This window comes from Diorhabda carinulata, chromosome 2, assembly GCF_026250575.1.
Source record: "Diorhabda carinulata isolate Delta chromosome 2, icDioCari1.1, whole genome shotgun sequence".
In the NCBI taxonomy this organism is placed as follows: Eukaryota; Metazoa; Arthropoda; class Insecta; order Coleoptera; family Chrysomelidae; genus Diorhabda; species Diorhabda carinulata.
Genome location: NC_079461.1, coordinates 21,721,934 through 21,739,542, shown reverse-complemented (window position 1 = coordinate 21,739,542; position 17,609 = coordinate 21,721,934). Strand labels below are relative to the sequence as shown.

Below are 17,609 nucleotides of genomic sequence, written 5' to 3'. Positions count from 1 at the left end.
ATATCAAAAATAATGAAATTTTTTTTTTCAAACTCTTTTTTTTATAAATTATCAAAAAGTTCAAGTAACCAATCACCTTTTTCGGATTCTGATTTTTTAAAATCATACATATTGACATTGTTTGATTTTAATATTTTTGTGAATGATTGGACGATCCACCATCCCTTAAAAATTCCATCCCACATTTCCCCTTTAAATTTGAAAAAAACCCCTAAGTTGGGAACCCTGTAGTCAGCTCGCAACTATAAAAAACTGAGTCTGACTTTTGTCAGAGATTGCTCAAATAGTATTTTTTAATTCTTCATCTCTAATTTGTTTACAACCTTTAGAATCCATACTCCTTATCGTTTTTGACTTTTTTGCCCAATTTTCGCAAAATGACCATGATTTTTTCCATGAGTCACCTCAACCAAAGCTTCTGATTTTCTTTCAATCGAAATATCTGTCTTAACACACACCGATAGATATCCTGAATTGTCTGGCCGTTCTCATTTATTCAAATCTTGATTTTGCTTCATTATATATTACGTTTCACGTTTTCTTTTGGATTTTCCATACTTTAAAATAAATTTTTAACATATATCCACCTTCCACTTGTTATAATTTCACCTTGGAAACGACTGGAGTAAGGCTCTTTCTATGGAGTGTCTTACTCCAAGTGCCTTCTGAGTCCAATCTAGGATTCTTTCCATTGTCGCCGTTGGACAGATCTTTTTAGTCTTATTTTCTTCACCGTTGGATTATAGTCGACCCTACGTCCTCTCAAACTGTTTTTCCTTCAACTTCACTACACTTCACACAGAATTATTTGTGTTGGCAACACTGTATGTTAAGATATAAAAATTTCTTCTTCTCTACGCTACTGTATCGGATTTTCATTTTTCTTTTATCGCAAGAGTGGAAATTGATCTTGAAACAACCAAGAAAGCTGCATTCATCATTTTTAATTATCACCTGCAGGAATTGAAAGTGATTCTATTCAGTATGTAGTAGAACTTTTTCAGGAAGTTGTAGTCTTCTGTCATGTTATTGTAGTGCCAATAAAACATAATAAAATTGAGATTAGATCTCAAACGGTTCATAAAACGATAAATATTTTGTATTGCTAATATTATATTTCGTAAAAACAACTCTCGTGATATAAAGTTCAATTGGATTCTACAATTCATTATTATTAAATTGTTAAAAAAATTCTTTGAACCTCAATTTACATCTGGGTATCAAATATCTACGTCTTAATGATAATTTTAACAACATAGAAAATAAAATGGTTGCATTATAGTCCAGTCAACGACGGTCCAATCGAAAATGTAAGAATCAAAATAGTTAATTGAGAAAAGATTTCAAAATATCTGTAAACCGTATGGAATATGGATCTCTAGATAGTTTATTAACTAGAATGTTGTAGATGTATCTAGTATTTATGAGGATCCAGTAGTAACTAGCCTGACCTAGAGATGGCGGTAGATGCTTGAAAACTGGTCGCCCAAATGAGGTGACGACTCCTGAAATGTTGAAGAAAATCCACCGGATAATCGTCGATTGGAAATGCACGAGCTAGTAGACGTTGTTGTAAACATTTTTGTCCTGTTTAATTATATTATCATTTCGAAATACACAATAATTTATCAAAAAGTGAACGTACGATCACATCGTGTCCTGAATGCATATCAAGTCTCAAAACAAGAAGAAATTATGCAACAGTAAGAAGACGCCAACGTACATTTACGAAATTGAATCATTTTATGTCGTCACGTGATCTATAATGAGTTGTCAACCCACTTGGTAATTATAGACGGGTTTTCAATTCCTGCAACCGAACTAACAACGAATTATTATAAATGTAAATGACTCTTTAGGTAGATTGTTTATTTACATAGCGCAACGACAACTTGATGTCTATCTAAGTGAGCGAATGCTCGACTCTATTATTATGAAAATTTACTTAATTGCGAATATATTTTACATAATTTTTTGTTTAATAATAACATTTTATACGCGCACAAGTTTTAAAAACTTCACAGTCTTATAAATCCACAATAAACAAAAAGTTAATTGTTTTGTTGGAATACCACCAATCGTATTAAAAAATAACAAATCCGCTTTGCAAAATGTTTTCTCTATCATATAAAAGAGGTCATGGAGAAGGCACCAAATTTAGAGACATCTTGAGATTGTTAACATCATCAGAGGAATCTCCTGGTCTATCACCAACGTTTGGGCTAAAGTTATGGAGTAATCGCACTAGACAAGGTTTGGCTTTCTCGAAGACCGACCCAACCAGGTCCCTATCGATGAACAAACGTCAGAAAGGTTTGATATAAACGCTTATGTGAGTTTTTCCCAGCCACCTCAAATCCGTAGACCATTCTGGAGTGAGGTGAGGCTATTCGGGCAACCCCTGTATTTACCCGAGAGCCCGGATAGAAAACCAAGAAGCTACACGTCGGGATTTTGATCTCCTACGACTAACACCTATCGAACGACGGACCTTACGAAATTACTGAACGAAAGGAAGATCAAAGTCCGCGGAAAAGGAAAAAAACTGATTGAAATCGGGATACATACTGAACGAGACATCACCAGATGATAATGATATTAGTATCCACCTACGAAGTTGACAGGTACCAGCAGAAGCAACAGATATCTCTTCTAGATCTCTGCGGAGCCATACTCTTTCTAGAGATTCGGCACGCGCAATCGAAGAAGAGATAAAGAGGATCGCTGAAGGTTATAAACAATGAAGTAAACTTCAATTTTTTAAGTGAATTATTGAGGGCAGTAAATTATTTAGTAGATGAGGTGGGTTCCTTTCATGTAAAAAATGTATCGAGCCTCATTTCAAATCGCCTGCTCCTGGACTATTATTAATAGATTCACGTGGGATTCTTACGTAAATTATTTAAACTAAAACTGTCTAGTAACAACATTCGAAGAAGGAAATGAAAAAAATCTTAACACAGTGACAGGTATCGTGGAAGTAGGTCGAATTTGTTTTCCTAAGCATTTATACTACAGGTCGTTAGCTTAGATATTAGTTGGAGTAAAAAAATATTTTCAAATCAATGAAATTAAATGTCGAATAGTGGATTAATAACTTGCCATTTGTTGTAGCCTTCTGTTTGTACACATAATATAATTTAGAAGGGTTTTCACATGTTTTCTCCGATTTTATTTACGTTTATCAATCCCACTAGATCCTGATTTCTCTATCTGTCATCTCCAATGTTAACTCTCTTGATTTTTCTTAATGCTTTTATCACCTCTTGAATTATCTTTCACTATGTTGTTATCCACAGTTGGCTATCTAATCTATGACCATTTTTTGGGTTTTCTTTAATAAAATGTTTTAATATTTATCTCGTTGACTTTATCCTAATCGGTAGGCGCTGTTTTTTTTTATATATAAAAAGCAAATTAACTCTTTCACACTCGAGATACTTGCGGATATTGATCTTGAACATCTTTAGGTTGTAGTGCTCGGCAAGAACGTACCGTGGTAGCTGATAAATTGAAGTTCTGAGCGTCTGCAGGCAAACTCGATATTCTTAAACCACGTCTGCCTGTCAAGTAGCAAAAAAAACTGTAGTTCTAAGCTCTCCAAGTTTCTGGGTCGCCTATAAACCATCTGCTCTCTTCTGTATTGAGTCCAGCATTGTCAAGGTATGTTTGAGAGTTTCTCCGTGACCTTAGCAATGACCGAGACCAAAGCAATTAGACGGTAGTTATTTGGGAACCGTTTTTTTCTCTATTTTTTTGATATGGATTGAATCATTGGAGCCAGTCGACTAGTATAGTCTCATTCTAATACTTATGATACACTCGTGAGAAGTCAATACCAAGAAAATTGAACAAGACCAGACCAGAACAAGACAGAAGACTTGGAGAAAGTTTCGAGCAGTGTTATGTCTTTTGAAGGTGGTTTTTAGATGGTTTGGGTGAGAAGCTGAAATCGAGTTGGTTTTCATTGTAATTAACAGCGAAGCACCGATATATAGAAGAAAATTCCGGAGGTCACGTCATTATCTACGCTATATTGAGATTTTTTTGTTTCAATAACAAAAAAAATTATTAATATACGTTGACAAGTCTATTCAGTTGATTCAAATGTGGTATAGAGATTCTTAGGACAAGTTGTATATAAAAATAAGTAACATCTCGATCTAAGAATAATATTTTTAATATGTACGCTTGTATGGTACAGTTAACACATAATGGTAATGAATAAATATATGGAGACCATACAATTATGGTAGAACTGATAGTTGAACTAACGGCTGTACTACTGAGTTACTTGCCTCTGGTGACAAATGACTTAGTTTGTTCAAATAAGTGATATTTGTGAAATGGAACATTGAAATAAACGGAAGAACTTTGAAATTACATCAAAACGAACTACAACAAAAAATAATTGGTATTAAATGTTTTAAGAGAATTTAATAAATATTCTTTTAGATTTATTTAGTACATAACATGAGTTGATTAAATCGTTACTAGATATGGAATGATTAAGGAATTATCTTACTTTCAGAATGTTTAATAACTCTTTCCATGAATGGTTATCTATCTAAATATGTCCTTACGGAATTGCCTTCGGCGCAATGGTCGTGTCTTTGTCTTCGAATTCATGTTCTTTGAACTGCGTTTTGAATCTAAGTATAATTGTGTCTTTTCTAATACAGCGGTATTTTCCAAACAACTACCGCCAGATACTTCTGGAACCATCCTCGTATAATAAAAAATATCGTTCATTACACGTCCAGAAATGAATTTTTCCGTCATTTCCGCACATAGAAAACTCCTCATCGATTTCATTTTTTCTTTAATATTTAGCAATTCGTGATTTGTATAGCAAAAATAATTTATCCATTCTACTTTCCGCATAATTTTTATTAGTATCAAAGCACCGTTTTTGTAAAGTCCTATAGTACTTTGAAGCATTAATCAAGATTCAAAAAATTGATCAAAAAATACACTGCATAAGAATTTTTTGATTAGAAATTATTTCTGAATGATGAAAGATGTCGTTCCATTGATTGCAGTTTCGATTTGATTTTTAAAACCCAGAGTATACGTAATTACCATTGAAGATTTCCCATTTCGTTTTTGTACGGCCCTAATCCATTCTATACCATTCCAGTAATCATATGATTTCACCATAAAAATCAGTAATTTGACGATGAAAATCATCGTATTGAAACTTATATTAAATTTGAACTAACCTGTATAAAACATTCAGTAGCATTCATACTACAGGTCAATAATCTCGTAAAAACTTTTTCTATCGGATTTAGTATTCATTCATATATATATCGAGCATTTTCAATAGAACATAAAACCCTATAAAAACCCATTGATGCTTTATGAAAAAACAATGAATGACATATAGTTAGGTTTGTTTATAGAATTGATGAATTGTCGTTTTGTTTGTTAATTTCCTTTATTATTTGTTATGAATAGAACTTTTTATAGTTTAAAATTTCAAAACATTCTTTTTGACTTTTTGAGGTAAAAATTATGTTGTAAAACAAATTTCGCAAGGTCGCCACGTGTTTCTTCTTCTTTTTATTCGTTTGTAGGTCACGGTTAAACCATGTGCATATTTTAGCATCGAAAATAATGTTGTACTACTGGTTATATAATTTTGAAGTAATTTCCAAGTAGGCGATCGAATAATCAAGTCAGAATTTTTTTAATACGGCTATTGAAGAAAATATAGGAAATAATTTATAATTACGTGAAAAAAAATTTTTTTATTTATTCATTTTGTACTAAATCTCAATTTTTTTCATCTAGATTATGAAGAAACAAAAGCAGTGCTAGAAATAATCTAATAAACTTCAGTTTTGATACGTTTTTGTCTTCGAAATCAACCAACGCCTCTTGCATTTGCCATTTCACCATATCGTGCACCTGCATACGTTGTTTAATAATTATATCTAAAGCCTACCACCGGGTTTTCACTACCTACACGGCATTCCTTCAAACTGGAAATAAAATAGTTTGATAAGAGGTAGGTGTGACCTACTTTGAGGTATCATTATTTCACTAAGAAACAGGTTCGATTAACAGTTTTTAGAAATATTCGAATTATAAAAAACTACAAATGTTTAAATTCAGGGTAAAACTATCAGTTTTATCCAAACAAATATAAATTTACACTTTAGAAACTAGGGATAATTCTCGTTTTTTTAATTAAACTTTTCTATTTCATAAATCTTTCATCTTCAATTATATCAACGACAAGAGTGATTTTCAAGGGTTTTCAAGCGGAAAAATCTGACATAGAATTGAGCAACGTTTTAATTTCACTCAGTGCTAATTTTGAGGCTATTATAAATTTCTAGCCAATAATATCTTCATTGCTATAAACACGTGCGTTGTGAGCAGTTTTATAAACGTACGAATATGTTTCCAGAAGTACCTTACCTGGTACTACTGTATTAGAAAGTACACAATTTTTCACAATAATGAAGCAAAGTTTTTGACCGGTTTTATAACCATGAATGAAAACGTGGGTCCATCACTTCACATCAGAAACAAGAACAATCAAAACAATAAATGAAACAGGGAAAAGAACGCAAAGACTGTTCCATCTGTCAGTTTTTTGGGAGGATAATTCTCATTGAGTATCTCTAAAAAAGAAAAACCATCAACGGCGATTATTATGCGAAATTATTGCAACGTTTGAGCGAAGAAATCAAGCAAAAACCGCCGCAATTTAAATTTGAATTGCCACCTCATTATTCTCTTTTCATAGACTTGAAAAAACGATCGACTATTTTGAGGAAATGAACGATTCTTATTATTAAAATGTTAAGGAACTTATTCAAACGCGTATGGAGCTAAAAGTAGATTACATTGAAATATAATTATATGTTTCTCCAAAATTTTAGTGTTTTCTTTGTTGGGTCAGATACTTCTAGAATCCTCCTCGTATATATATGAGAAACACGTTCTTTTATGCTTCAAAAGCTTTAAAAATCCATTGAGAAATCAACTAAACGATTCATCTTATGAACGAATTCGAAAAAGTGCTAAAAGTTTTAGTGATACCAGATGTTTTTATCGTTCTAGATAATTTGGAAACCACTTAGAACTTTCCACACACAGATTTTTAATATTATATATCGTTCGTTGAAGAAAATGGATTCTATTCCTACGGCGATTCATGTGAATCTTGTTGAAGAATCCTGATTCTACAGTTATTTTTGTAGTGGAGACTACGGTGGTTGGCGGCACTGTTTTTGACATTAAGTGCTGCCATCTTGACTTCTATTTTACTTCATGTATGATTTCTAGTCAGCTTGTATTCTAAATTGAGCCTCTTAACGCACAGTGCAGATGTCAGGCAATTATTTTGCAGAAAATTTTCGCATTTTGAAATTTATGTAATGTAAAATTTATTTGTCAATTGCTATTTATTCGAATACTTACCGATTTTTTCGATATTTTCATCGATATTTGACGTGAAACCCGAACGCTCAAACTTTCCCAACGATCATTTTTACGGTAACGCCACCGCTACACTGATTTGTCTATATCAGTAAATATCGCATTCCAAAGATTAGATTTCGGGCAAAAACGTTGACAGTCGCTAATTTTAGACGCATGCGTATTTGTTCTGTGGTAACAGATGTATCGAAACTGATTGAACATTTTTTTTGTTTCAGGCGCACTTAATAAAAAAGTGGAAATAGCTAGGCCTAAACGTATAAGTGAACTACCAGATAAACTTTTAATGTCCGGGATAAATCTACCAGGTACGTATATTTTCGTGGAATTCACTAGGTATTAGATCTTGTGATTTCGCAGGCGTTTAATGATAAAATAAAATAAATAAAGTTTTTGACCTACTGAAGTGATTTTATTAATCCAATTCGATTTTTTTTTAAACAATAAACGTGTGATTACATTTAACAGCGTTACATAAAATAATATTATCCAATTTAAATGTTAATTCCAAGGGAAAGTAATATAAATGATAATTTAACGTATTAACACGAATACCGTTATAAAAAGAAAAATTCTGTAATACAAATAAATGAAAACACGCGTGCTTTCAAAGTATAACATTACGTTTAAGTTCGTATACAAGGTAAATCGAAAAAACATACCTTATCTTGTTTATTTACAATGAAATTTGTATAAAAAACAATCAGATGTATAAAAATATTATACAACGAATTGTTTGTTCGGTTGACAATATCATGTGACTTATAGTGAAAGTTTTGGGACACTATCTTTTTACCTACTTGATTTCATTTAGAAAAAATAAGTCTTTTACATAGTAGAAAGCACTACTTCCAGTAGATATACCTTCAAGTTATTGTGAAATACGAAAAAAGATGTTATAGATTCGATTTCAATTGGCAAATGATTGTGCACTTTTTGCGTTGTAAAGTATTGAGCCCTCAACTAATTCTGGACGTGGAGTAGGTAGGTACAGGTCGTTCTATGTCTTCATGTAGTATGCGAATACGGAAATTACGTAAAAATAAAAAAATTTAGAAAACTACCTCTACAGTATAAACAATAATTTTGTTAAGAAATATTAACGAATTATTAATGATTTCACAAGGTCCTCCATTCAAATAACTCTATTTTATAAGGGAGGAATCGATTTGATGGACCAATTCGTAAGATGGGAAAGATTTCCCTATTTTTTTCTGGGTTATAAATATTTGTATAATCCAAGGATGTTTATTACATAGTTGTTTAGATTCTAGCATAGACTTTTTGCAATTCCATAGGGAATATATTCTGCACAGTCTCCAGGATTAGGGTCTGGAACCACACCTAGCTCATACAACAAGAAATGAGCTTGGTTTGGTGGGGTTAGATCATTTAATTGTGAAAATATTAACCAAATATAAAGTGATTTATAAAAGTAATTGATGTCATCATCCTAATCCTGATTTGCTTGGTAGAAAGTGATCAGAAGCAACTTCAATTGCTTGACAATAACATTTTCAAACAAAAATATTTAAAAAGCTTTTTGAAAAAAGTTAAAAATGGAAAAGTGCATCCAAATAGTTCAGGTACCCTCTTCCTTGGTTTTCATTGCTCTTCAGAACATCGCTGGTCATATTGTTAAGACCTTCTAGAGTTGTAACCGTCGTTTTATTTAGCTGAGGTATTTCCTCAGCCTAGTCTGAAAAGTTTGTTGCAACTATAGTAGTTTTGAACTATCTTCAGCTATATTACTGGAGCTCTATGTTTTTCTCTCTCTCCTACAGCTCAATCTGCAAGTTCCGTTTCACTTTCTTCAAGTTTATCTGTTTGGTCAGCAGTTTAAGTGTCTTGAAATGTTCCAGAATCAGCTTAGAAACCATTAACGCTTTCCAATTTCCCCCAAAACTAGAAACTTGTACGATTCTTATGGTAAACTTTTTGGTTAGTTAAATAATCTCTTTTGGTACTAAATCTATTAAAATTCTGGACATATCGTCGGTCATTTATTTGAAATCTTGATTCAAAATTTTCACGGCGACAGTTGTTTGTAGTTGAGAATGTTACAGGAAGTATAAAAATTACATTAAAGTTACTTGTCGTGATTAATCAGCTATTCAAAAGACTACTAGTTGAATGGTGAATAGAACCTAGTTGTTTCTACAAGTACAAGCTATGACGTTTCTTAATAATACACTAAAAAACGTGAATCTTAAAAAAATATATTTTTTTTCGAAAGAAACATTAATACAGAGGGTAGGAATGTTAAAATTCATTAATCTTTGTAATTTGTATCCATATCCTTATCCGAAAATCCTTCTATAACACGACTTAGTTTCCAAATTATTATGAAATTTTTCTCTAAAATTAATATCCCCCATCAACTTTCAAATACGGTTAAAAAATTTTCTTTTTACCCTAAGATATTTGAATTCTTCACCTTCTTCATTCATTGTATTCAAAAAGTCTTTTATTAGTTAGATATTTTTTGAATTTACAAGAGGCACTTTTGAGATTCTGGTTGAAATTTGGATAAATCACAACCGTTATCAACCACCAAGGCAAAAGCTTCTACAAAGCGAAAATATTCACCTCTCGAAATATGACTATGACAGACACACAGATGGCGCTGCCATCGTCAAAACTATATGACGTTTATGAAGTACCAACTGTCAAAAGACTATGTGCTAAATTCCATGATTAGTCGATCAGTCAGAAAAAGTGACACACATTATTGTTTTCGGAACAATTTCGCTTATTAATGAAAAAAATACTGTACAAGCTTAGCAATGGCTTCAAAAGAATCATCAGGACTCTGCTTCATCGAGAAGAACCTGAATTCAAACGTGGTGAACGTTCTGGTCGATCAATTGAGGTGGTTACTCCAGGAAACATCAAAAAAATAATGAATCAGATTTATTGCTTCGATTATGTGACAATGGATGGAATATGGATCCATCACTTCACTCCGAGCATCATCTGAGTGGACTGCAACCGGTGAACCACGTTCAAAGGCACAATAGTCAGTTGGGAAGGCTATGGCTTCATTATTTTGGGATGCACGCGAAATATTAATCATAAAATATCTCTAAAAGGGAGAGACAGACAGTTTGAATAGAAAAATCAAGGAAAAACGGCCTCATATGTCGAAGAAAAACCACTGTTTCACCAAGACATTGCACCCATGGTTGAATTGAATGAATTACGCTGCCTTATCTACTGTATAGTCCAGATCTGACCTCTAGTGCTCGCTGTTAACAAATTCGGCTCAAATGAAGAAGCAATTGCAGAAACTGAAGACTATCTTGAAGCAAAAGACTGCTTTGATGAATAAATCCAATTTTTTTACGTTACACTACATTTTACGTCCTTCAAGAAATCCCTCGTCGTAGTACATTTTCAGTTGGAAGACTGGGCAATCCCAATGTCATCAAACTAATAGATCCGATCGTTTTGACGTCCATTAAGTTCTTCTATTGTCACTGAATGGATAATAATTGGTATAGAAGGTTTCTATTATGTAATAACAAAACTTTTAAATTATTTTTTTATAAACAATCGTCCTTATAAAGAAAATACTTGATATGCAAGACCTGTATTAAAGTGTAGATATAAGAAAACACGACATTTCTTTCTATTTTCAAGTTATAACTAATTTATACATAGGTTATTAACAATATTAACCTCTAATTATTAAATAATCAAGTAAGATATTTGCGTGCATCGAGTATCAATAATTCAAACTTGAGAAAACGAGATACATGACTTACTTAACCTAGAATTCTCATGCAGGGATGGTAAGTAAATATTTAATGACAGCTATGCGGAAGCCTCCAAGGGTCGTAGGTCATCCACACCTGTAACCGATTGACCAGATCCATCTTAAACGTGGGGGAAATCGAGGCATTTAATTTTTTCGCTTCACTTCGTATTTCTCATTATATAATTAAATAAAAAAAATGTCACTTCTTCTTGGTTACCACTAATGTATTGTTAACATTACAGAAGCCTATGTAAATTAGTAAAGGTCGCGGAAGGTTCGTAAACCGTGAGAAAACTACTAAACGTGCTTGAATGTTTGATAATTGCAATTTAACGAACTTAAACATTGATAAACTACAAAATAAACTATTAGAATTGGGAAAAAATTATTTCATATTTTCTTTTCGAATTTAAACAGACTCTGGGGTGATTAGGAGAAGTAAAAAAGCGAGATTCTTATAGAAAAACCCATCATGAAACGACTAGACAACAACTAACGTCTCAACGACATTAAATATATAAAGAAAACATGAATTTCAAGCTTTTTAAGAACTAGATACTACTAAATTTCAAGAAAGAAGTACCACAAACATAAAATTGAAAGATGACACACACAAACAAACGCGCGCAAAACAAAACCCGGTTCTGTTAAGTATCCACCCTTGGTTAAATCCACGGACGGATGTTAAGCAAGACATTCATCCACCCCTTGTTGATCCGATATATCCTCATCTTGTTCTATGAGATCTTTTAGTCTTGTTTCATATAATATCCGCTCTGAGTACAAAATGAACATAATACTGATCCTATTCTTATTATTTTCTTCGATTCTAAGGTTCCAGTAGGGGTTTCTAATTATTCTCAGGTCTTGAATGTTAATTTCTATTTCTCAAAATATCATTTCGATCTACGTCTCCGAATATTTGTATCGAGATTTACACTGAGAAAAATTTTTCCTACGTACAGCATTTATAAACCCGAGATATTTGGCTCTAACATTATTTGTAAATTTTCTTAATTAAATTTGAAGAAAAGCTACAAATTGTACTTATTATCAAATGAGAAGGTATAGGGAACTATTAGAGAAAAAACTGAAACTGTGTTGAAGTTAAAAGTTACCAAAAGAGCGGAATTCAATCCATTAGCATCAGAAAGACTTTCCTCGCACTCAATCCAGAAACAAATAATATTTAACGTTATTCTGAACGAAAAAATAAACCCAATTAATGTATAATGTATATTCTAATCACGAAATTTCAATATTACAGCAACTTAAACATTATTATCAGTTATTAGTATTAATTAAAAAGAACTTTCCTTCCTACTATGTCACAATTCATTGTTTTTGACGTTAGAATGTTATTATAATTAATATTTTCTCTTGTAAACCCTCATACGTGAACACATTTCAATTATATCACCTTCGGGCACTCGCACACATATGATTAGAAAATTACATTATTAAACGTCAATAAAACATAGATAACAGTTAACAAAACATTCACACAAACACGTAAATTCAATAAAAACAATTTGTCAAGTACAGGGTGTTGCTATAAATAATAATTTTTAAGATATTTATGTTATTTATATCACCATTAATCTATTATTGGGACTGAGGTAGCTCCATCTATAAATAAATAAACGTATAGACAGAAATAAAAGGTACTGAAACGGAAACAAAGATGTCTCTGTGTGCTCGCTGTCATACCCAAGCTTAGTATTAATTTGGCTCATACAAAATCTGCCGATTTCATGGTACAAGTCTGCTATCAATTCACACCACGATTTAATGAACGTTCTACGAGTAATTTTGAAGGTTATTGGAAAGTTCCAACGAAAAGAAAAAATCTGGACATTCCAGGATAATTAACGACAACAATAACCATGAACTTATTTTCAAGAAAATCTTGATCAGTCCTGTCAATTCCCGTTAACCATTGGAGGTGTACCTGGATCAGTTTGGGAATCATTTTTTACATATTTCAATGTAGATTTAACTGTTTATATCTTGTTTTCAAAACTTACTATCTTTAAACAGTCACCAGAAATCTTCTTCTTCTTTTGCTAACAATTAATTGATTTTTACGATCATTTCTGACCATTTTATTCTATCTCTGATGCTATAAATGTCTGTTATTATGAAGCCTCTATATTTTTTCTATAAAGGTATCTCTAAATTTCTTCTTTGGTTCCTCTTAAACTCTCAAAATTATTCGGTAGATCTCAAATGCATCCCATCTGTTCATGGTGTTAACTTTCATGCATTATTCTGAGTTTAAGGTGAAAGTCAGAGGTCGTAAATACGTTTTCATGAATGAGCTTCTTGTTTTTTCTATCCTGCACTTGACTTTTACGTCTGATGACCAGTTTAAACATAACCCAGTTCCCAGATAGTTAAATTCCGATACGCGTTCAATCCCTTCGCGATTATACTTTCTTTTATCTTTTTTATTTTGATATTGATTTCCATGAGCCGATTTTGTATTCCAACTACGTCCAAGAGGACTTAGAGGTTATTATGTTGTTTTTACAATCGACAAATAAACAAAATTATAATATATTTTTAAGTAGTTACATCCTGTATAGCTTCTAGTTATCAGGAACTCAGTGCAAGTGTCTATACATAAACTATCCAATTTACGCCGTTTATACAGCCATCGGGCCGTTATCGAAAGAACGTGTGGTCTTTGAATGGTGACAGTAAAAGAGAAAATATTGTTGTTGAATTATGCATTAACCTCTCCAAACTATAACTAATTCTTCTTGCCTGACAGCAACTTTTGAGATATTGAGGAAAATACTTCGCGTTTGACAACTAACTTGATGGAACGTACTTTAAAAAGACAAATTGAATATAATTGAACTGTCATTTTTATACATTTCAAATAAAATTAATAATTAAGGATTCATTAGTCATTTATAAACTGATTTTATGATGTATTAAAGGAAAAATTACGAAATGTCCATACAAAAACAGTTAAAGACATTTTCTTAAAGAAAACTTCTGTTGGATGTTTTACTGTCATATTCAATCGAAGGAAATTCTCTACAACAGTAATCGACTATCATTTCTGTGTTCCTGGTATCTTTTTCTAATATCTCGATAAAATCTCTCACTTTCTCTTCATTTACGTCAAATTTTCCGAGAAGTCCAAATGGGAATGTGAAAGGTGAATTTTCACGCTGATAAGACAACCCTGAATATTTTCATCACATTTCAACATAGTTTTGATCTTTATTGTTTCCTGTACAAATTTATCTATTAAACTCTTAATCTGTGGCACTACAAAGATGATTCTAAAGAAGAATATTCTAAAAAAATATTTAAAACAATTTCCTTCTTTGTTCAAAATTATTTCATGAATTCTAATTTGATGGAAACGGGTGGTAAAACTTCTCACAAAACAGTAATTCCTCTAGATTTGCATAGTCTTCCTTCAAGTGCCATTATGTGAAAAAACAGCTTTAAGACTCTTCAACTTGATCAACAATTCCTTGTTGATCAACAGTACACCTTCACGACTTTTCTTTCTCCAACCTAGACCCCAGTAATTCAGTAAAGTCTTTTGGAAATTCAAAGTCTGGTTTGTGAAAATAATTGTGATTGGTTTTGACCTGAGTTTGATGGTTCTAAATCACTATCTATAGCATGGAGTGAGCTGGGAGCTCAAAAGCTTCAAGTATTTTCTTTCATTTCATTGTAATTGTGACCAAAATCTTGTCATCAATGATTACTGGTTCATTGCAAAGCACAAAATAATAATCCAAGTGAAGAAATAAGACATTAACGAGATTATGATCCATCTAAGGTGATTTAAGTTTAGAAGAAAGATTTTTCTATTTATTAGAAGTACGTACTGATGAAATTAAACCTCATGCATGCATTTTTCTCCGCTACTCGTTTCCACCAGATTTATTTTTATGGTGATTTTTCATTCAAATTAAATCTACTTCGACAAAGATTTTAATAAAAAAATTAACGTCTCGAAATGACTAGAAATCCTCATATATACGAAAAACGTGGCTTACTCTAGTCGAACCGTCCTTATTTGGAATATTCTCATTGACCGATCATAGCCTTAAGTAGGCTAATATGTCTGTTGTCAGATCGACAATACCAAAGCTAAGATAATTTCTCGAATTGGGTATCATCGTGCGGCACGCCCCTCAAATCGTGATATTATTGTTAACTTGTTAGAAACGGCCGCGCCGCTTCAGCTTGGCGCTTTCGCGAACTTACTTTCGATGCCAAATTTACAGAATGTCGCTAAATTATATGAATGAAATAACAAGATTTCATTGGGGACGTACTGTATTAACTTCTCGGTTACTTTGTACATAGTCTACCGATGAAAATGTCTAAAGCATCACAACACGATGTCGCATTGTTGTTTTAACAGGGAGGGATCCAGATTTAAGGGCAAAACTGCTTCTTTCAACATATATCTATCAAATTTGTATCATGTAGTTTATGGTTTACAGCCATTAATAGTTGACCACCAATCTTTCAATTATTCCTGAACGTTTTGCAACCCCCTACACCTCTACGATCTGAATTTGCCTTACTAATGATTTGCTTTAACAGATTAGTTACCATAAACTAAATTTTGGGGAAAATCCACGATAAACAACACCAAGATGTTGTAGTTGATCCTGAATGTAATATTGAACTTAAGTAGTACTGAAAAATGTCACTTTTTTATCTTAAAGACAACTTAAATATACTAAAGAAGCAATATTGATACTGGATCATGGAAAATGGATGATTTATATAATCAAATTTCAGCACGTGGCTTATCCTCTTAATACCTACAGCTAAGGAGACAGCACACGTCAAATAGATAAGCTATGATAATAAAAATGAACATTCATTGAAAATTACTTACCGATGATGATGAGTCCTGTAAGTGCTGGCCCCCTGGTATTTGTTTTGGGGTTTTAAATGGTTGTCACGGACCAAGGATATTAATTAAAATAGAATCATGAATTTTTATAACCTTTTCTTTTCATATCACGAAAGGGAAATTTCATTAGTTACTAAGAAGTTATGCATCGTGCTTATTTTAAATTTATTTATGGTTAAATCGGTCTCTAATGCCAAAAAGTTTTACTTTAACTTAAACCTAATACTTTCACAACATTTTTTAATGAAAAAATTCTCTTGATCTCAATATATTTTAAAATATCCTTTCAAGTTACATTTTTTTCTTGTGAAATGCCATTTTATATCAAATAATGTGATAGTTAAGTCCGTTTTCTGCAAAACGTCAGGTGAAAAAATTGTATACGATCATCTCTCGTCGATTAACCTATTTAACAAAAGTAATTAAGATCAACAAAAGTTGTAATTAGTTGTAACAACATGAATTAGGCCGGTTATTATAATTTTATAAACATTTTTGTGATTTCAATTTGATGCTACGGGAATGAAAAACGTTAATTTTTTCGAAAAATTGCCCATAAAGGTGTTTTACCATTGATTCACACAACTATTGAAACACGGGAAGCTTAGATGGTCAAAATAGTGAAAATCAAACATCAACAAAATTATCCGTTACCATGACTTTACCTGCAGATGGAACGGTTTTTACCATCTTTGAATTTATTTAATGCTTATTTACCATGACACATGTTATAATTCGTCTACTATCTAATAGATGGCGTCAGTTACCCCAGTACTTCCATTTAACGTTATAAAATCTAAAAGTTTACGTTGGAAGATTATGTTGTAATTTCTGGAAATAATAAAACCCCTCAAATATTTGAAAGATATGTAGTTTCTGTTTCTAATAGTTTATTTTAATTAAAAAGATATTTAGAAACTCAATGTCGAAGTTTTAATATTTGATATCCGATAAATTAGATTCATTTCACTTTAGTTTCCACGAAATTTAATCAGTTTTTTTGACTACGAAACAAATATTTTATATTAACAGCACGTAATGAAGATTTTTCATGTTTGTTAACAATTTTGTCAGTTTTATCTGTTAATTTAAATATTCTCAGGTTTTTTCATCAATATTGATGTACTGATATATTCGAGGAACTTTATCTAGATGCTTCGACAGGCGACAATAACGAAGCGGACTAATAATTTTCATAAAGCATGCGCAAATAAATACCAGGTGTAACTATCAAATAAAAAAAACTTGTTTCTTTTAATAAGTCGCAAGGTTTTTTCGATATATTTATCCATTTTAGACGTGAAAGGGCGACCTGAACGTGAAGTATCTTCAACAACGTCTCGGCCATCTTGATAACGCTCAAACCATTGAAAAACGCGACAAAAATTCATTAGCATATACTTGTATTAATCAATTATGAGTTACAGATGCAGGTTTTCGAATTTTCATTTGAAATTTCACACAATACGTTGCTTGTATACAAACTAC

The 17,609-nt window shown here is 32.1% G+C and overlaps 1 protein-coding gene across 4 annotated transcripts in view; it reads left to right on the top strand.

Moving 5' to 3' along the window:
* The window catches only part of LOC130903791 (uncharacterized), a 173,555-nt gene that overhangs the window by 133,111 nt on the left and 22,835 nt on the right, over nucleotides 1–17,609 (top strand). For all 4 annotated transcript variants that reach the window (XM_057816117.1, XM_057816118.1, XM_057816119.1 and 1 more), the window contains one exon: nucleotides 7,674–7,763. In XM_057816117.1, coding sequence (XP_057672100.1) covers nucleotides 7,674–7,763 — 90 coding nt within the window. The remainder of the gene's footprint in view (nucleotides 1–7,673; nucleotides 7,764–17,609) is intronic.